At 52.1% G+C, this 21557-nt stretch overlaps 1 protein-coding gene across 3 annotated transcripts; it reads left to right on the forward strand.

The window, feature by feature from the left end:
- The first annotated feature begins 2742 nt into the window (after positions 1-2742).
- Positions 2743-18076, forward strand: LRRC32 (leucine rich repeat containing 32). Of its 3 annotated transcripts, none has more exons than XM_078614046.1 (3): positions 2743-3084; positions 9006-9281; positions 12252-18076. In XM_078614046.1, exons 2-3 carry the CDS (start codon positions 9129-9131, stop codon positions 14478-14480), a joined length of 2382 nt encoding a protein of 793 aa, XP_078470172.1. In that variant the 5' UTR covers positions 2743-3084; positions 9006-9128; the 3' UTR covers positions 14481-18076. The 3 variants fall into 3 exon arrangements, with proteins under 3 accessions (XP_078470172.1, XP_078470174.1, XP_078470173.1); XM_078614048.1 differs by lacking the exon at positions 2743-3084 and adding an exon at positions 3098-3209; XM_078614047.1 differs by lacking the exon at positions 2743-3084 and adding an exon at positions 6761-6897.
- The last annotated feature ends 3481 nt before the right edge of the window (positions 18077-21557 follow it).

Below are 21557 nucleotides of genomic sequence, written 5' to 3' on the forward strand. Positions count from 1 at the left end.
GTCAACTACAGGAAATATCACGGGAACTGAGATGGAAAAGGTCACATCGTTCTAATAATAATGTTCTTCTTCTTTGGGTCTTTCGGTAAAGTCACGTAGATAGGTTCAAAGAAAATAACAAAAAACAAAACTACGACGTTTCGATCGCAACACAAGCGGTCGTCTTCAGGAAAAGGGGGGTTAGCTTCCAAAGGTGAATTGCCCAATGATGCTGGATGCAATTACCAGCAAAACGTCGTACTCAATTTTTTTTTGGTAAATGTTGTGGATTCACTCTTCAACACACCGGTGGGCTAAAGTAGTGAACTATTTGTCTTTTGTCAACGTGACAATTTTGTTTACTGATTGGCCGTGTCGGGTGGTGGAGGGATACGACACATTTATAAATAACACGATCTGACCCAAAAACCTTTATTATGTTTATAAGGGTTTGAATTGTACGTAATCCAAACTTCTTTCACATCGTACATAGGCAACCACGCTGATCGGAGATGCGCTGGAAGGACAACACACTTAACACACACAAAGCAGTCCCAAAGAAACGATGTTGTCAATCGAGATAATCGAAAAGTGCATCGCTCCATTGCCTTCCTAATATCAGAAGGAAGAGCGTTCCAGACGGCCACATCGCCACCATCACCACCACCATGTATTTGTTACGTTGAACTTCCTTCGCACCGTACGCAGCAAACCCAGTGCCGGACGAAGCTAGTGAGGGGCCTGTAGCATGATGTTATAAAGGGGCCCTAAATAAAATAAAAAAAACACGTAAATATTAAAAGACAAAACTTTTAACTTGCATAGTAAGGTAATTGTATGTTTTCATCTGGTATACAGCCAGATAATACGACACATCGCTAACCTTAAACGCCCAGTCGTTCGTAAAAGTTTAAGGCGGTCTAGTACTATAGTAATAGAGCAAGTGCAGAATCACTGAACCGGAATTGATAGCTTGAAAGCATTTAGCGCGGGGGCCCTTGAAAGTGCGGGGCCCGTAGCTACTGCACATGTAGCTTCTACTACATGTGTAGTAGCTACACATGTAGTAGTAGCTACAACACATGTAGTAGCTACTACTACATGTGTAGTAGCTACTACATGTGTAGTAGACACACAGAGACACACACAGAGACACAGAGACACGGAGACACGGAGAGAGACACGGAGACACGCTACTACACATGTAGTAGTAGCTACACGTGTAGCTACTACTACATGTGTAGTAGCTACTTGTGTTACTACGATAATCCGGCACTGAGCGAACCGCACCAATCGGAGGGGTCGTGGAGGTGCCACGACCTCCCTCCCTTCAGCACCCCCACGGGGGGGGGGTGCTCCAGGTGTGTCCAGGTGGGGCTCGGGGAGCCGCGGTGTCTCTTGAAGGGTCCCGGGGGGGGGGGGGGGCTCCGTGACGCTCCACGCGTTGCGTTACTGATTCTTGGTAATGTTGAGGTTGGGGGTTTTTTGTGTTTCGTTTGTTCGTTGTGCATTACCCGAATTCGGTAAGTCGGTGGAGACGGCGAGTCCACGCGCCAAGCACGCGGGCCCTGTGAGACACGCAGAGAGAGACACCGAGAGAGAGAGACACAGAGACATACACATAGACACAGAGACACACATAGAGAAACACACAGAGACACGGAGACACACACAGAGACACGGAGACACGGAGGCAAACACAGAGACACAGAGCGACACGGAGACAGACACAGAGACACGGAGACAGACACAGAGAGAGACACACAGAGACACGGAGACACGGATACAGACACAGAGAGAGAGAGACACGGAGACACACGCAGAGACACGGAGAGAGACACGGAGACACGGATACAGACACACAGAGACAGGCCCACAGAGACACACAGAGAGATGGAGACAGCCACAGAGACACGGAGACAGACACAGAGACACGGAGACAGAGAGGGACATGAAGACAGACATACAGAGACACACACAGAGACAGACACACAGAGACACACACAGAGATGGAGACAGCCACAGAGACACGGAGACAGACACAGAGACACGGAGACAGAGAGGGACATGAAGACAGACAGATACAGGGAGAGAGACACGGAGACAGACACAGACCTAGAGACACACAGAGATAGGGACACAGAGACGCTGAGACACAGGGACAAACAAGGAGAAACACTGAATAGACAATGGCACGTAGACAGAGACAGACAGAGAGACAGAGGGACGGACAGAGAACAAACTGACACAGAGACAGACAGAGAGAGACAGAGAGAGACACAGCGAGAGACAGACGGAGCGGATGGGAGAGACAGAGAGAGACACAGCGAGAGACAGAGAGAGACAGACAGAGCGGATGAGAGAGAGACAGAGAGAGAGAGACAATGAGAGACAGACAGAGCGGATGAGAGAGAGACAGAGACAGACACAGAGAGACACAGAGAGAGACACAGAGAGAGAGACACACAGAGAGAGACAGAGAGACGGACGGCGAACAAACTGACACAGAGACAGACAAACACAGAGACACAGAGCGGATGAGAGAGACAGACGGAGCGGATGAGAGCGAGACGGAGAGAGAGAGACAAACACAGAGACACAGCGAGAGACAGACAGAGCGGATGAGAGCGAGACAGAGCGAGCGAGGAAGAGGAAAGAGCGAGCGAGAGCGAGACACGTGGGCAGTCCTCCCCCACAAACTCGGGGATGCCGACTCCCTCCCTCCCTCCCCGCGCCTTGCGAACTTCAGAGCTCGCCATCATCTCGGCAGGGGACAGCAAAAGGCGCCGATAGTCGCTCCGACTCCGCTTGTGATGCCAACGCCGTCGCGATCATCCCTCGTCTGGAGGAGAGAGGTGGGGGGGGAGAGAACGACATCCACACCACCACCACCAACCCCCCCCCGACTCGCGAGGAGGGCTATAGTCGGCAGGAGGAGTTACGCAACCCCCCCCCCACAACTCTACCCTAGCCCCCCCCCTCCCCGGGCAGCGGGAGGGTGTTTTACTCTTCGTTGGGGGGGGGGGCACGCGAGTAGCAGCAGGCAGGAGACCTTCCTGGGAGCTTCGCTGTCAACGTCGGCCGTGAAGTCTGAAAGTTGGGCAAGTAAGTGGCGAGCGAGCGCACGCACGCGAGACAGAGAGACAAAGAATCCCCTTCATCACCCCCCTTCATCATCATCCTCCTGCTCCTCCTCCTCCTGCTCGTATCGCCTCGACCACAGCCGTCAGGTAACGGTTCGTTTTGAGGCTGAGTCGACCTAGGGGAGGCCCAGCACCGGCTCAGATAATCTTCACTGGTGTTGGTGGCCGTGAGCGGTGAATCGAACTCGGGTGGATCCTGTACTTACAGCTCTCTCTCTCTCTCTCACACACACGCGCGCTTATCATTATTATAATGTTTCGGTCCTGTGTCAATCCAGCTGCTGGCTGTGTCAATCCAGCTGCTGGATTGACACAGCCAGGGAGTTCTTTGGCCATGCGGCAACCACGGCTTTTGTGGGTGAAGTGGTCAGTGGTGCGGGTTGTCTGGCTAAGCCCTCACTCGAACTCACGTGGCCGGGGTTCGCAGTGCGCGTGTGCGGATAACTGCGCCACGCCGCTCCCCCGCAGACACACGCGCACGACACGTGTGTGGCTAACGTGTTGCTCTGTCACGAATGTTCGCTACCCATCCACCTCTGTGCCCTTCACTCTCTCAGCCCACGCGGTCTTCTCTCAGCCCACACGCGCTCCGAGCGGTGGCGCTGCGGTTCGCACACTGCGCTGCCGGCCTCTGGCGAGGGGTTAATCCAGCAGTGGATCAACGCAGAGTTGAACATCGCGCTCCAAGTCACGGGACCCTTTCTTGCCAGTGTCGACGTATGGAACGTGAGGATAGCTTTAACCCTCTCTGGCGAATACAACGGGAGATGTAAAGATGGCAAGAAGGGTCCCATGATGTAGCTACTCAACCACGAGCTAGGAATGCTCTGATAGTGGCATTGCCCTTGTACTGCTCGTCTTTTATCGTTCTCTGCTCTGACACCGGTGGAGGCCGATCAGTTTCAAAGACGATGCCACCATACACGATCAGGGCCACGTGTTTGCTTGCTTGCACGTTCACCGCAAGTGCTCTCTGTGTGTGTGTGGTTAATGCAGTCACTTGATTCCTCAAAAAATGTATCTGTTTGGTGTTTGGACATCTTAACACCCACCTGTTTTATTGCCAGAAAGGGTAAATAGAATATATTACAATTTTCTCATCACTTTTTTTGATCACCGCGATGCCATTACCGCTGCAGATATACTTCAAATAAAACTTTTATTTTTTGTGTACGCATCCCATCAACCCCACAACGCCTTGCTGGAGTGACTTTTTCCAGCAGCGTTGTTTCAATGGTTTCTCTAAATTCGGGGTCTCGTCAGCGGGAAGTCAGCATGGCCCTAAACCACGGCGTTCTTCACTCATTTTCAGAGGAGGAGGAGAGGGGGGGAGCCCCCCACTTTCGCCGATAAGACATCAGCAGTGTGTGAGGGTGCCGCCACAACATTTTGAAACCATTGTTGGGGGTTTGTAACAGTAGCACGATGATGATGATGATGGGGTGGTGTTTTCACTCTTTGTGTATTGTCAGGGGGGGCCGGGCCGTACTTAAGGGCCATCACGGGCCGCCAGTGACCTACCGGGGGGGGGGGGTGGGGCCTTGTAATGAGAGAACACCGCTTGAAAGCAACGTGGACGAACGGCCCGAGTGTTCGTAGAGCCGGGGGCACCCTCTGTGCATGCTCGGCACGTGGCTCTGCGGTGCCGTGTGGGGCCAGGATCCCTGAAATCGCGATGGACGCGATTGCCTCCGACAAAGTGAAATGGCAACTCGTAGCGAAACGTCGAACACTCAGATTGTAAATGTGGTGGATTTGCTCTCCAACACACAACCGGTGGTGCTGTGCCAGTAACGAATTGGCCACGTTCTAAAGCTTTCGTGACTGCCGTTAGAGTCTAACACGTAGTCGGGCTTTCGCGACCAATGTCATCCATAATATAGGTGGTTTTTTTTTTGGAGGGGGTGGGTTAGATCGCGTAAATATATAAATGTGTCGTTAAACCCGGCCGGGTACGGGTACCCGTTTGCGACCCTGGTGCGGCCGGGTACGGGTACGGGTAGGCCGTGAGTCATCAGTGAGTAACCGTTTGTCACTCATTTCGGGTAGGGTACGGGTAGCATACGGGTACCCAAACCCGGCCGGGTACGGGTACGGGTACCCGTTTGCGACCCTGGTTACGGCCGGGTACGGGTACGGGTAAGGAATCAAAACCCGTTTGCGACCTCTGCCCCTGGCCCATCCACTTGAATTGGCGTAGCAAGAGGCTGGATGGCACGGGTGGTGCATCGGCCACTCATCTCAATCAGTCGACCCGTGGCACCTGCTGGGTCTGCCCCGTGAACTCCTGCTGCCAGCGGGCGTTCGACACTTCACGTGGCTTCAACGTGCACCTAGCTTGGCACAAGCGTCACGGCAACTCAGTGGCGAACGGCGGTTGATGTTGTTGTTGTTGGTGCATCTGCCAATCGTCTCGGTGAATCAAACCCCATGGCGCCACGCGAAATTTGTCCCATTAAGACTCCCGTGTCGGGCGAGCCTTCGACGCTTCGCGTGGCCACGTGGGTGCACCCAGCCTGGCACAGGCGCCTCCACCTGGGTTGTTGCGTGAGGATCACATCAGCGGCGTGTCGATAGGATTTAGCGCGTGCGTTGAGTCCAGCGTCACTTTGTTTACGACGGAAAGCAAAAGGGGAAATGCGAACCGAGCCCCTGGGAAGCTCCCTTGGAAATGTATGGAAAGGCTGGATTGTTAAAATAATGAGCAGCAGCAGCAGCCACGGCACCATCATCATCATTACCATCATCATCATTAGCATCATCATTACCATCATCATCATTAGCATCATCATCATTACCATCATCATCATTAGCATCATCATCATTAGCATCATCATCATTAGCATCATCATCATTAGCATCATCATCATTAGCATCATCATCATTACCATCATCATCATTAGCATCATCATCATTAGCATCATCATCATTACCATCATCATCATTAGCATCATCATTAGCATCATCATCATTACCATCATCATCATTAGCATCATCATCATTAGCATCATCATCATTAGCATCATCATCATTAGCATCATCATCATTAGCATCATCATCATTAGCATCATCATCATTAGCATCATCATCATTACCATCATCATCATTAGCATCATCATTAGCATCATCATCATTACCATCATCATCATTAGCATCATCATTACCATCATCATCATTACCATCATCATCATCATCATTAGCATCATCATTACCATCACCATAGTCATCATCATCATTACCATCATCATCATTACCAGCAGCAGCAGCAGTAACTGCAGTTGCACGAGTAATAATAATAATAAGCACAAGTTATCAGTAGGAGCCATCGATATTGCACGCCGTTCAATAATAACAACAGCGGAGTATTCATCCCCTTGTCAATCCACCGCTGGACGAAGGTCCTCTGCCTTCCGTGTCGGCTACGGTGCTTGTCTGAACATCCTTCAGCACGCTGCTCGGTCGACGGTGGATTTGGCTTCCAAGGAGCAGTTCATATGCCACGTGGCGCACGGATGATTATTTATTAGAACCCTTGCACTTGATGATAATCGAACTGAGGTTGTTGGGTTGGCGGCGTTGGGTCACTTGACGCTGCTGACTCACCTTGACCACCCCCCCTCGCCTCTATAAAGCCAGGCAGCCTCGGCACGGCGGTTCAAGGCGAGCGAGGCGGAGCGACGCACCAGCAGCGAATGGGAGGCCGCTCAAACATTCATTTTATTTCAGCTGCCTATTACTTTGGCATGCCATTTTTTTCTCACGATGCTGACCACAGGTAAATTGACGCACGCTTCGAGACGGAGTGAGCTTGTGGCAGGCTGTTCTTTAAGGGTGGCTGTTAAATTACAGTTGCTACAGAACGGGTGTTATATGATGCTTGCTATAGGATGCTTGTTATAGAACGGTTGTCATATGATGATTGGTATCGGTTGCTGCGGGGTGGGCAGCATGGGGCATTGCAGCGCCGTGCATTGTTGTACTGTACTTCTACGCTCCCGCGACTATCTATGGCGTGTATCTGAGCGATGATCAGCGGTATAGAGTAAATATTCACTTAAAAGTGCAACAGGGGATGTGTTGTGCGTGTGTTCCGTGCTGCTTTGGGGAGCGGTGGTGTAGTGGTTAGCGCACAGGGCTACGAACGCCGGCGAGCCGAGTTCGATTCCCGCTCACGGCCAACGTCAGTGACGATTATCTGAACCGGTTCTGGACATCTCCTAGGTCGACTCGGCCTCAAATGAGTACCTGGTGCGGTGTGTAAACATCGCCACTAGGGAGACAAAGGCGGCCGGGCGTGGTGTTGGCCGCTCACCCTCGTGTGCCGTACCGGCCTGCATAGGTGCTCGCTGGCAACACTTGCCCCAACAGTCTGTTAAGGCTACACGGGGGATCTTTGTCTTTGTACCAACAGCGGTGGGTTTCTGGCGCAGGGGTTGAATGAGGTGCGGTGGTGGTGGTGGTGGTGCCATGAGCAGCATTGGGCCATGGTGACAACTTAACTTTGATTTGCGTGCACGATGGAGGAGGGTTATTGCCCGAAACGTCGCCCGTTATATCTCTTCGTTATCATCTTCCTTTTTTAGACGGCAGTGTTGTTTTTGGCGAACGCGTCGAGTGTTGTTGTTGTAGTAGGTTTTTACCCTTTAAACTGGTACAAAACTGACACCTTTATACAAGGCATCATGTTTGCAATAACCGCAACACAAGCAGTCAAAATGCAAACAAAAAGAAACAACTCTGATAATGGTAATGATATGCACTGTCCTTGAAGTTGATTGCATATCATTACCATTATCAGAGTTGTTTCTTTTTGTTTGCATTTTGACTGCTCGTGTTGCGGTTATTGCAAACATGATGCCTTGTATAAAGGTGTCAGTTTTGTACCAGTTTAAAGGGTATAAACCTACTACTATATTTTGCCACTGTTAAAGGAGGTCTCATAGTGTTGTTGTTGTTGTTTTTAGATTAATCTCGATATCGTGAGTCATCGTAGCTTCACTCGTTAGTTGTATTTGTTAAGGCAGGTAAAGTACCCTCCCTGCGCCACAAGCAGAGGCGCGTGACGGGGATTTTGGCCGCGCACGTGGCCTGCCCGGCCACGTGAACAGGCGGCAGTGCAGCGGTTCAGCGCACCGCGCGCTCTCTCAAGCCGCCTGCTTTCGCCCCAGTTCGATTCCCGGCCACGGTTAACGTCGGTGGGGGGTTGTTGAGGGGGTCGTGGGCCCGGAGATCTCCACTAAACCGGTCCCCGGGGTCCACGACCCCCTCAACAACCCGCCCACGCACCACCCGCATCCGTGACCGGCATTGCATGGGGTGGCCTTCATCCAGCAGTGGATTTGACCGTGGGTTGTAAATCAATATCGATCTTCACACGCATATAGCTGCTGCTACTGCTGCTGCTAGTTGTATTTTGCCAGGCAAAGCTCACTGAGCAGTGTAGCGCTTTTTCAGAAGCGCCCCGGCTATTACAAATGATAGCCAAATGAAGTGGCTGATCGTGTGGCAACTTCTAGCAGCCAAATACTCTGACCGCGTGATGTTGATTCTAAATGTGGAGGGGAAAACCGGAGGACCCTGAGAAAAATCCACGCGGCCACATGGGGAGAGAGAGAGAGAGACACACCAACTCCAAATATACAGCAGCAGCAGGCGTCGGGGTCGGGATCGAGCCCACGACCTCCTGCGTACCAGGCGAGGCAGTTAACATCTCCTAGCCACTGTGCATGTTACTTCATTCGCACAGTACGTAGCCAACCGTGTTAATCGAAGGTTGCGATGTTACATATATAAAACGTTCATCACCTAATGGTGCAGGCAACTGATTAATGTCTTGTTTGAACAAAGGATGCCGACTGACCGACCGACCCCGTTGACTTGCAGGTTCATGGAAAGGCAATCTGAAGTGGGAATTGCAGCACCGCTCCTAAGATCGAGGCGCTCGAGAAGAACGGACAGAAAAGAGACGCTCTTTGCTGGAGGAGGAGAAGTGTAGGGAGGAAGACGATGAGGAGGAGAGAAGGAGGAGGAGGAACCATGTGGTTGGTCACCATCTTGTTGTATCTCCTGGTGACACTACAAGGCCATGGGGCCACGTTTAGGCCCCGAGAAGACATCTTCGTGACTGTGCCTGCACTGGACTCCTCCGGCTGCCTGATTGTAAGTTGATAACGACGACGATGATGTTGATGATGATGTACGCACGTATGCTGAACTTCTTTCGCACCGTACGTGGCCAGCCGTGCTAATCTTCATGATCACGTATATATTGATGATGACGCTGTAGGTGATGATGATGATGCCGATGATGATGTTAATGTTGATATGGATTTTGATGTTAATGATTATGTTGATGACGTTGATTTTGATGATGAGGGTGATGACGATTATGATGTTGATGATGATTACATTGAGGATGGCATCCATCCACGTGCTGGCCGAGGTCACGGAGTGTGGGTCTCGGAGAGGTCACACGATTAGAATCTCACTTTCGATGAAACTCATCCCTGCGCCTAAATTCGAATCCTTGCACCACACACGCGTTCAAACGCCCGGTGCAAAGCCGATCCAGAGAGCTTCCGATGAGGATGAAGACCGGAGGTTTTTTACATTTAAACATTTATTAACGCTTGTTGAAAGACCCACCTCTTGTCGTTCGTTTCTAACAATATAATAGCACGAACACAGGTGAAGCGGTTGGCTGGATATCTGCGCTTATCGTGTGATTCCTTTGATTCTAGATTTGAAGCTTTCGTGACTGCAAGGATTCATATTCTTAGGTTTTCTCGGTAAAGTCACGTAGGTAAAAAATTAATATTAATAAAAGTTAAATAAAAATAAAATAAAAATCACGACGTTTCGGAGGCAACACAAGCTTCCGTCTTCAGGTGGAACCGTCACAGCACGATAGCTGTATCAAGTGAGAGAAATTCCAAGAAAACAGTCCTTGTATATATACTGGTTGAGGGTGGGAGGAGCCAAGGTAGGCCCTGAATATTATTTTTGTGAGGTTCGGTGCGGCTGAAGCACGCTGCTAGGAATGAGCCTTTGTTGTGTAGACTGGTTGAACTCGGAGGTTCGAAGAGTTGTTAAGGTGCGGCTGCTGTAAAGGTGCGTGTAAATGGGACTGAGCCTTTTGTTATGTAGAGGTGGTGCGGCTGAAACCGTTGCTAGGAATGAGTCTTTGTTGTGTCGACTGGTTGAACTCGGAGGTTCGAAGAGTTGTTAAGGTGCGGCTGATGTAAAGGTGTAAATGGGACTGAGCCTTTTGTTATGTAGAGGTGGTGCGGCTGAAACCGCTGCCAGGAATGAGTCTTTGTTGTGTAGACTGGTTGAACTCGGAGGTTCTAAGAGTTGTTATGGTGCGGCTGATGTAAAGGTACGGCTGCTGTGAATGGGACTGAGCCTTTGTTATGTAGATGAAACAACACTTTTCTACGTTGCTGGGATTAATTCTTGATTTGCCAAATATGTGTGGAAAAACTTAAAGTAGGAAAAAAAAGTGTGTGAAAAAAGAAGAAACTATACAGTAACTGAAGAATAGTGCCTGTCAAATAAGATGGTGCAAATATGTGTAGTTAAATCTTTTTTGCTTGGTTAATAACATCTTTCCAATGATTACTAAGTTTATACCCATCATCACGGTTGAAATTATGTCTGTGTTTGTATATTTGGATGGCTTCGTGTACAAACCTTTGATGGTAGCCAGGAGGTTTGCAGAGCACCTTGGTCTCGGAAAAGACAATTTCATGAGAGCCCACAGCATTGTAGCAATGATCGGCAACGGCGGAAGAATCAGTTTTGCCGTGTTTCAGATTTGACTTGTGCTCGTGGACACAATCAGAAATATGACGTTTCGTTTCTCCAATGTAGCAATCACCACAACTGCAACTCAGTTTGTAGACTCCAGGGTATTGTAAGTCAGGAATGACATCTTTCACAGATGGAATTAGATCACGGATTTTATGTACTGTACTGAATCGGACTTGGATCTTATGTTTGTTTAGAATTTTGGAAATATTTTGGTCACGCCTGTTATGTATGGCAACCTGATAGTTTTGATCGGAGTTTCATGTGGCTGTTTCTGTATAGTGGGAGAAACAGCTTGGCGGATGGTGTGGTCAGAGTATCTGTTCATCCTGAGGGCCCGATGTACATGTCTTAATTCACTGGCCAGGTGGTGTTGGTCAAAAATGCCATGAGCTCTGTGGTATAGCGTTTTGATGAGATAATTATTTTGAGATGGGTGGTGGTGGGAATCAGGTTTCAAGTAGGAGTCTGTGTGGGTGGCTTTCCTGTATACAGAATGTCCCAAGGATCCGTATGGTCTCCTCTCAAACAGAATATCTAAGAATGGTAGTTTACCATCTTTCTCCACTTCCATGGTGAATCTGATGGATGGGTGTCTGGAATTGATGTAGTCCAAGAAGTGGTTCAATGCTGGGAGGCCATGTGGCCAAATGACGAAAGTGTCATCCACATACCTCTTCCACAGGGAAGGACGCAGGGTGGATGTCTGAATGGCGTCTGATTCAAACTTTTCCATGAACATGTTGGCTAACACTGGTGACAAGGGGGAGCCCATAGGGGTACCCTCATTCTATTTGTAGAAGGTGCCATTCCAGGTAAAATACGACCCATCGTGTCGACGATCAACTCTCCTACCTACAAACTAGCCCGGTTTCTATAAGATACTCTGCTTCCCTTCACAGGCAAGACCTCTTCAGCAGTACTCAACTCAACCCAATTAGTCTCTATGGTCAAGGACATGGTACTATCTCCTGATGATATCCTTGTCAGTTTTGATGTAGTATCTCTGTTTACCAAAGTCCCAGTACCTGACGCCCTAAAAATAATTGAGGACTTTGTCCAACATGGATTGAATTCGGATTTTCCTCCGCTGGTTAGGCATTGCCTCACCAACGCGTCTGATAGGGGCGTCCACAGGGAAGACGAAGCCACAAGGAATTCAGCTCCTTGTGCGGTCCTATAGCCAGTGGCCATTTTGGTTTGCGACGCCTCACAGTGGCGGCCGCGGGACAATGAGGACGACGAGAAGGGGGACGGCTCCCTTGACCGACGACTGACGACCGATCCGTTTGCTCGCCCGCTCTCGTTCTGCGTCCGCAGACGGCGCGGCACGCCTTCTGCCGGCACCAGGGCCTCTCCGCCGTGCCCTCCTCGCTGCCGGGCGACACGCTCCAGCTGGACGTGTCCGACAACGCCATCGCGTCGCTCTCCGCCGGCCCGCTGGGCCGTTACGCCTCTCTGGTCGTGCTCACGGCGCGGAGGAACGGCCTCGACACCGTGGCCGACGACTCCTTCTCGGGCCTCCGGGACCTGGAGCGGCTGGACCTGTCGGAGAACCGGCTAGGCGCGCGCGCGGACGGCGGCGTTGCCGCGCGGTCGCTGGCACGGGCGCTGTCGCGGCCGCCCGGCCTGCTGCACCTCGACCTGTCTCGCAACGGCCTGCGGGACGCGGCCCTCGAGGGCCTCCTGGCCGAGCTCAACAGCTCGTCGCTGGCGTCGCTGTCGCTCGCGGGGAACTCGCTGCGGTCGCTGGCGCCGCGCGCCTTTGCGTCGCTGCCCTCGCTGGCGCACCTCGACCTGGAGTTCAACGCCATCCACAGCGTCGCGCCCGGGGCGTTCGGCTCGGGCCTCTCGCGCCTCGAGAGCCTCTCGCTCGCCTACAACTCGCTGGTGTGCATCTCGGCCTTCGGCCTGCCCGGCCTGCGCCGCCTCAACCTGAGCAGCAACGCCATTGAGCACTTCGACAGCGACGACTCGCTGGGCCCCTACCGCCTCGAGTCGCTCGACCTGAGCCACAACAGGCTGCTCACCTTCCCGCGCCTGCCCAGGGACAATGTGCTGCTGCACCTTGACGCCTCGCACAACCGCATCGCGTTCCACTCGCCCGCCGAGGCTCTCGAGTTCCGCTTGGAGGTCGACGGCGACGGCGGCGACCCGCCCCGCGACATTCTGGCCGGGCGTTTCCTCGACGTGTCCGACGACGACCTGTCCGGCTCGACGTTCGTCAGCCTCGCCAGCCTGCGGACGCTCGACCTCAGCCACAACGCCGTGGCGCGCCTGCCCCACCGCCTGCTGGCCTCCGCGCCCGCCCTGACCGCTCTCGGCCTGAGCAACAACTGCCTGCGGGACCTCGACGAGGTCTTCAACTGCACGCTGCGCCGCCTGGAGACGCTCGACCTGAGCCACAACTCTCTGGAGTCGCTGGGCGGACGGCGGTCCGACGCCAACGCGGCGAGGAGGGCCTCCCCGTGGCCCCTGTGGGCGAGCGTGGGGCCCTCGCTGCGGCGGCTCAGCCTGCGGGACAACGAGCTTGCCCGCCTGCCGCCCTCCTTCTTCCAGGAGCTGCGGGCGGTCGAGGAGCTCGACCTGAGCCAGAACGCCGTGACAGCCGTGTGCGGGGCCGGGCCGGCCGGCAATCGCTCCGGCGGGGGCGGCAGGAGCCGGAGCGGCGGGAGCCGGAGCGGCGGGAGCCGGAGCGGTCGCAGGAAGCGGCACACCGGCGGCGGTGGTGGCAGTGGCGGTAGCAGCGGCGGCGGCGGTAGATTCGGCCACGGCAGGAGAAGCGAGGATTGCGTCCGATTCACGGGCGCCGCCTCTTTGCGGCACTTGGATCTCAGCGAGTGCCAGCTCCGAGCGATCGGAGCCGGCGCGTTCCAAGGCACGGTGCTGACGCACCTCAACCTGTCATCGAACCCGGACATGGGAGCCCCGGACGCGCCGTCAGGCGCCGGCCCGCCGGGGACGCTCCTGCGGGGCCTGGAGCACACGCTGGAAGTGCTGGACCTGGGCGGCTCCGCGCTGTGGCGCTGGTGGCGCGCCGTCGACTTCCCGTCGCTGCGCAAGCTGCGGCGGCTCGACGCGCCCGCCAACAACCTGAGCGCCGTGCCGCCCGGCGTCTTCGCCACGGCCTGCCAGAGGCTCGACGTGCGGGACAACGTGCTGGTGCTCCTGCCGGCGGACGGGCTGGCCGCGCTGTCGGCCACCCTGCTCGCGCTGCACGTGAGCGGCAACCCGTTCGACTGCTGCGCCGTCGACGGCTGGCTCGGGGCGCTGGACGCGTCGCGCGTCGACGTTGCGGACCGCGGCGAGGCCACGTGCGTCGCGAGGCCCCCGCCGACGGACTCGCGGATCGACGGCGCGGCGGCGGCGGCCGTCGTCCCCCTACGCAACGCCACCGCCCAGGGATGCCCCCCGTGGAGCGTGGTGGAGGTGGAGGAAGCCGGCCGGAGCCCCGTGGCCACGCTGGTGATCGTGTCGACGATCGTCGTCACGGTGCTGGGCTTCGGAGTGCTGCTGCTGGTCAAGCCCAACTTGATGCCTTTCTTGTAGCGTCGGTCGGCGAGGCTGCCATCTCGCCGCGCGATCCAGCCGGGCCGGCCGTGGGGGATTCCACACTCGCACGGTGGGGAGCGTGCCGCTGTCCCTAAGACGTCGGGCCGCGGATTTTCAGCCCGGTTGGTGAAGGCACCATCGGCAGGGCCGCCCATCCAGTGATGGCGACACGACAGCGCCGAACAGCTGCCAATACAAGAAGTGGCGGAGACTTTAAATGGCACAATCGTCGTCGTCGTCGGCCGTTCCTCCAGGGTCCAGTGAAACGAGAACTATTCTGCAATGAGATTTCTCACCACCGTAGCGTGGGCACCCATCTCTGTTGGTAGCCCTGGTGGGAAATTCCACATTCCCATGGCAGAGGCCAGTCTCATTCGTTGGACACCCGCTGTTGACTGACCAAGTTGTGGCTTCAAAGCCATGAACCACGCGCGTGTATTTAATATTTGTACGTACGTTGTGCACACTCGACTCGAACGCCTCTGTAGGCCAAAGCTCAAGACTTACGAGGGCATGGGGAAATAACTCCAATTACACTAATTAATTAATGTAAGCTTTTTATAAAATATTTCCACATGTGCATGTAATTTAAGAATGCTTTGTAATAATGTGACGCCCGTTGGCAACCCACTATTGGATTAGATCCTCCTACCCTCCCCCCCAAGCTGTGGTGGAGGTTGTTTGACCATACTTCACCTTCGTCACACCCAGGAGCAGGAATTCCCAAAGGACGTTAGCTTGCCATGGGCTGGGAATCAAACTCTGGTGGGCGGCTTCAGTGTCGTTAGCTACCACGCACTCGCTCCACCATGCCTCCCCAATACGTATACAGTATTAAAAGAAAAAGATGGGCAATTCATGGTTAGGGTTAGCGATCGGTAATTGCTGAAATATATTTATTATAATTATTTACTCCTTAATTCTGGCCACAAATGTCTACTCATGATTTGTTGTTTTTGTATCACAGAGGAAGCTGTTAACTTCACAGTCTGACGTTGTTTTGCATTAACTCCCTGCGTGCAGACGCGGCTGTCGTGTGGTCAATCACTCACCTAAGCCAACTGACGGCCATCGTCATCACTACCATCAACCAGTGTCTATCCACTGCTGGCTCGCCGTCGACCCGTGACACTACTGCCCATCTCGCTCCCGCAAAAAAAAATTCGCCGCATCTCGTCGCTCCATCTCCGTGGCGGGAACGCACGTTCCATCCCTCTTAGCTGCTTCGCTCTACAGTCGAACCCCTCTTGACGACCACCACTACCAACGACGAATCACTTCACGACAGGCCTCCATAGAGCCCAATGTATACTCTTTGGCTCTTTCGGTAAAGTCACGTGGGTATAAAATAAAATAAATGACGACGTTACGATCGCAACACAAGATGGTCGTCCTCGGGCGGGAAAAAAATATTATGTTTTATTTTCTACCCACGTGACTTTACCGAAAGAACCAAAGAGTATGGATTCCTGCAGTCACGAAAGCTTCAAATCAAGATCGAGCCCAATGTGTTGACTTATCGGCCATTCCTCTGTTAACGACAGGCAGTTGTAGGTACAGTGCATATTAATTCATGCATTGGTTAGTCATGTTTATTTTAATAGTATGTGTTTATAATGTTGTTAGTATCTTTATGTATTAATAGCCATTGTTTAAATATTATGAAGTACGTTTTTTTGGGTGAAAAAGGGGGTAGCGTTCGATGCTGTCGGAACGAATCAAGCCGGCAACGTCTCTGTCACTTAAGGACCGTCTTCGTGGAACCAAGTAGCGTCGTTCAGAGGGGTTCCACTGCAGATCCCGTCACGAGACTCATCCATCCATCCATCGGCCTCCCATCGCTTGTTGGTTTTGTAGCCGCGACGTCCCCTGGACCCCGAGCATACTCTGGCCGTCCGAGGCAGTCAGCGTAACGAAGGCTTTGATTTGTTTAACAGGCAGTAGTAGTAGTACGAGGAGGCTTTTGCGATCAATATTGTCCATCGTAGAGGTGTTATGGGTTAGATCGCGTAAATATAAATGTGTCGTTAAACCCGCCACCATCCGACACGGTCAATTTACGCGCTATAACCCGAAAGAACACGGATATTATGGGTGATATTGGTCGCGAAATCCTGCGATGGAGTAAGGTTTGTCGCATAAGCAAAACGTGCCAATTCGTTACCAGTAGAGCACGCCGGCTGTGTGTTGGGGAGTAAACCCGCAATTGTGAATGTTGTGGGTTTACTCTTCAACACACCGGTGTGCTGAAGCAGTAACAAATTGGGATTCTATTTCATTTTGGATTCATAAGGCGAATTTCGTCAAGGCGCTTGACAACGCTTGCCAACCACGGTGGAAAAAAATGGCTAAATAAGTGAAGGATGGGTGGGGTAAGTACGGCCGTTAGAAATCGGGTTTGGAAAAGGAATGAGATGTCGTGACAGAGGAAGAAGGCGATGGAGCACGTTTTGATTTTACGTGACAAACCTCACTGATAGGCGGGCTCGACGGCACTCATTCATATTCAGGAGATCTGACCCAGGAAGAACAGCTCTATTGTGTCTTCTTGGTTCTTTCGGTAAAGTCACGTAAAAGGGAAATAATAAAATAATAAAAATAAAACATAATAAAATAATTCTCACGACGTTTCGGCCACAACGCAAGCAGCCGTCTTCAGGTGAAGAACAGGGCTGTCGGAAAGACAGCGTCTGAATGAATTGCTTGCGTTGTGGCCGAAACGTCGTGAGAATTATTTTATTATGTTTCATTTTTATTATTTTATTATTTCCCTTCTACGTGACTTTACCGAAAGAACCAAGAAGATGATTCCCTGCAGTCACGAAAGCTTTAAATCGAAATTTAGCTCTATTGTGTTTTGGCTTCCACCCATATCCACGTCGCAAGTTCCTCCTTTCTCCGGCAAAGCGCCATCGCGAAGTCCGCACAGCGAGCCCAAGCGAGGTGAAGGCGGCGGTGTTGGAGCTTTAACAAAACAGTTTACAATAGTGTTAGCGACGACGGCGCGCAGGTTGAAGGAACTCGTGAATGTCTTCGGTTAGAAGAAGCTAACGCGCCTGTTTGCGTGTTTGTAATGTATACGTGCGTCCGGCCGGAGAGCATCTCCCAGGGAGAGCTTTCCACCGACTTCAACAAGCGATATGTAGTATACGCGAGCGAGGTCAAGGTGCTCCAACAGGAATCCATACTCTGTGGTTCTTTCGGTAAAGTCACGTAGGTAGAAATTAAGTAAAACAAATCGACGACGTTTCGATCGCAACACAAGCAATCTTCATCAGCATTGTCTCGCCGTGGGTGTTCCACCCGATGAAGATTGTTTGTGTTGCGATCGAAACGTCGTGATTTAATTTACTTTATTTTATTTCTACCGACGTGACTTTACCGAAAGAACCAAAGAGTACGTTTCCAACAGCTTTAGCATGACACGTGCCCCGTTTTGTTTTTAGAAGTCGTACAAACGTATAGCTGCAACGTTGCCCAAGTCGATTTTGTATTTGCAAAGGTGACATTTTTCCTCGCAGATATACGTTTTTAAACGTCGCGATGCTCGATTTCGCGTAACCGCAATATGATTATTGTATCGTTATGATGAAGGACGCAATCATTGTCATTGTTTTATTGTGTAATTTAAATGCATCAAGTTAATGTCATAAAAACGCTACGGGGGGAGGGGAGGGGGGAAGGGGGGTGAATTATGAAACTATTTAGGTGATGCTGCTGTTGCCCCACTGACAAGTATGCATAAGCACAAATAACAACAACAACAACCAACTCAACACACACCCGTCAACAACACTGCCGTAAAAGAAAAAAAAATTATATAATCGGCACCATTTCAGGCAGTATACCTTCATAGCACATGAAGAAGGGCTATTGCCCGAAACGTCACCTCTTATATATTTTCTTTAAAGCCACAGTGTTGTTGACGGGTCGTGTTGCTGTTTGTTTGTTAATTGCGCGGTGAATCTAGACGCTCTGTGGGTAACCGATTCGTCTCGGTGGGTTTCTCGGTAACACGGCATTGCCCTCGGCGATGCCACAGCAGCGTTGTCCTTCACACCGAGGACACTTTGAAAGTGTTACCCGTGCCCTGCGCGCGTGTATTTATGTGAGGAGCGGTGGCGCACTGGTTAGCGCGCCGCGCGACCCAACCCGGCGAACCGAGTTCGATTCCCGCTCACGATCGATAACCGTGGCGAATATCTGAACCGATCCCGGGCCTCCGCGAGGTCGACGCAGCTTCAAACAAGTACCTGGCGTGGTGGTTAAACATCGCCACTGGGGAGACAAAGGCGGCCGGGCGTGGGACTGGCAACATCAACCCCCTCGTGGTGCCGTGCCGGCCTTCATAGGTGCTTGCTAACAGCACTTGCCCCAACAGTTGGTTCAGGCTAAGACGGGGGTTTCTATGTATGCGAGTTTGCAATGGTTGTGTGTTTTTTTTGTTACCACTACTACAGACCTCATAGAACACTCCGAATTGAGCAGTTCAGTATTAAAACCACGGATGCGCCGAAGCATCTCGCAATCTTGAAAGCACGTGTGGTGTTGGTGTTTGATGAGCAAAGACATTCCGCGGGCACACGAGAAGCATGCTGCGCGCGATTTACGAGTCGTATCTGAACCCTGAAAATCGCCGCACATTGTAACATTGTCGAAACAGAATGCACAATGTGGGCCTTAATAAATAAATCAGGAGTAGAGGGTGGGAAGGGGGGTGGTGATGATTTCCCGAAAGTTCAAATCCTGGTCAAAAGGTTCACACAGTTCATCATCATCCCTCCATACAAAATGAGCACCACCAATTTCGGGGGAAGTCTATCAGCGTCTGTGCCGAGGAAAGAATGGCTCTCGCCGTAGGAATGTGGAATTGCCACCAGCGGCTCTGGGCGGCCGATGGCAATGAGTGCCACTTGAAGGCACGTGCAGTGCCCTAGACATCATCCCTGCTATTAAAATAAACTATATTTTATTTTACCAGCTAAAGCCCACTGAGCCATACAGCTCTTTTTTGGAAGCGACCTGGCCACAAATGATAGCTCAATGAAATGGCTCATCATGCGGACACTTACATATCAGCCAAATACTCTAAACGCGCGTTGATTCTAAATGTGAAGGTAAAAACCGGAGGATCCCGGAGAAAAATCCACGCGACCACGGGGATAGAGAAAGACGCGCAAACACCAAATATGCGGGCGTCAGGGTCGGGATCGAACCCACGACTTCCTGCATACCAGGCAAGGTAGTCAACATCTCCCACCGGCACACCATCTCCCCCATGAGTAGCAACAAACGCAACCGACTCCAAGGAGACTTTCCCTTCTCCTCCTGTTAAACCATCCCCGAGGGCTCAATCACGCACGCACGCACGCACACGTGTGTACGTGCACACGTGTGTGTGCACGTACGTGTGTAGGCACGTGTGTGCAGCCAAATATTCTAAACGCGTGATGTTGATTTTAAATGTGGAGAGAAAAACCGGAGGGCCACGGATACAAATCCATGCGACCATGGGATAGAGAGAGAGAGACGCACACTCTAAATATATCGCAGCCAGGGTCGGGATCGAACCCACGACCTCCTGTAGACCAGGCGAGGCAGTTAACATCTCACCACCGTGGCGCCCTCTATTATCGGAAGGTGGCGTGTGGTGGGGTAAACCGTGGGTCAGAGGTCGCAAATGGGTTTTGATTCCTTACCCGTACCAGGCCGCACCAGGGTCGCAAATGGGTACCCGTACTCGTACCCGACCGGGTACGGGTTCCCGTTCCCTACCCGTACCCTACCCGAAATGAGTGACAAACGGTGACTCACCAGTGACTCACGGCCTAACCGTACCCGTACCCGGCCGCACCAGGGTCGCAAACGGCTACCCGTACCCATACCCGGCCGGGTACGGGTAGCCGGGTATCGGGTAGGGTACGGATATCGGGTACCCGGTTGCGACCTCTGCCATGTGTACTTCGCACGGCTTCCAAGACGGTCTGGTCAGCGTGGAAGAGGAAGCCAAATACAATTTAGGAGGAGGAGGGTGGTGGGGGGGCATCTCTTGAGTCTCGAACATTTGTACCGTTTTACTTTAGCCGTAAGTTATTATGACCCTAGCGTGTACAGTCACGTGCACTGCAAACACCATTTGTTTACCATGCGCTCGGTGAAAATTGTCCCAGTCTTACGCGGTGTGTGCCCTTCTGTGGATGGCAAACAGCAATGGGCAAAAGTTCATGGATTTATGATCATAGGTTTTTCCCCTTTTTTTCTGGCAACAAAACAGGTGTTAAGATGTTAAAACACCAAACTGAAACATTTTTGCGAGGAATCATGTCTGCAATAACCACAATGCGTGTGGTCAGAATGCAAACAAAAACGTACTCTGATAATATATGATGCGTTGTCTTTGAAACTGGGTGGTCCACACCAGAGACAGCTTTCTTTTGAGCCTCGTCTCAAAACGGTGTTAGACCAGAGGAGGCCAAAAGGCGTTCATGGATTTATTGATGTTTTAGTTTATATCAGTAAATCCCACAGCACACATTCTTGCTGGTTAAAAAAAAATACAATTAAACCACAACGCGTGCACGCGATATCTGATACTTTAACACAACAGCTATTCGCAACGAAGTGGCGGTGATGTCACCACGGCGCTTGTGCCAGGCTAGGTGCACCCGCGTTGCTCTTCACACGACATCAGCGAGTTGGCCTTCACGTAAGTGAGTGGGTGGGTGAGTGAGCGAGTGAGTGAGTGAGTGGGTGAGCGTGTGGGTGAGCGAGTGAGTGAGTGGGTGGTGAGCAGGTGGGTGAGTGAGTGAGCGAGTGGGTGGTGAGCGAGTGAGTGAGCGAGTGAGTGAGTGGGTGAGCGTGTGGGTGAGCGAGTGGGTGAGTGGGTGAGCGAGTGGGTGGTGAGCGAGTGGGTGAGCGTGTGGGTGAGTGAGTGAGTGAGTGGGTGAGCGTATGGGTGAGTGAGTGAGTGAGCGAGTGGGTGAGCGTGTGGGTGAGCGAGTGGGTGAGCGTGTGGGTGAGTGAGTGAGTGAGTGAGCGAGTGAGTGAGTGGGTGAGCGTGTGGGTGAGTGAGTG

This window comes from Lampetra planeri, chromosome 43 (genome assembly GCF_965212315.1).
Source record: "Lampetra planeri chromosome 43, kcLamPlan1.2.h2, whole genome shotgun sequence".
In the NCBI taxonomy this organism is placed as follows: Eukaryota; Metazoa; Chordata; class Hyperoartia; order Petromyzontiformes; family Petromyzontidae; genus Lampetra; species Lampetra planeri.

Coding starts and splice junctions, on each gene's coding strand:
- LRRC32 (XM_078614046.1), top strand. CDS start 9,129: ATGAGGAGGAGAGAAGGAGGAGGAGGAACCATGTGGTTGGTCACCATC. Junction 9,282..12,251: donor ACTCCTCCGGCTGCCTGATT/GTAAGTTGATAA, acceptor CTGCGTCCGCAG/ACGGCGCGGCACGCCTTCTG.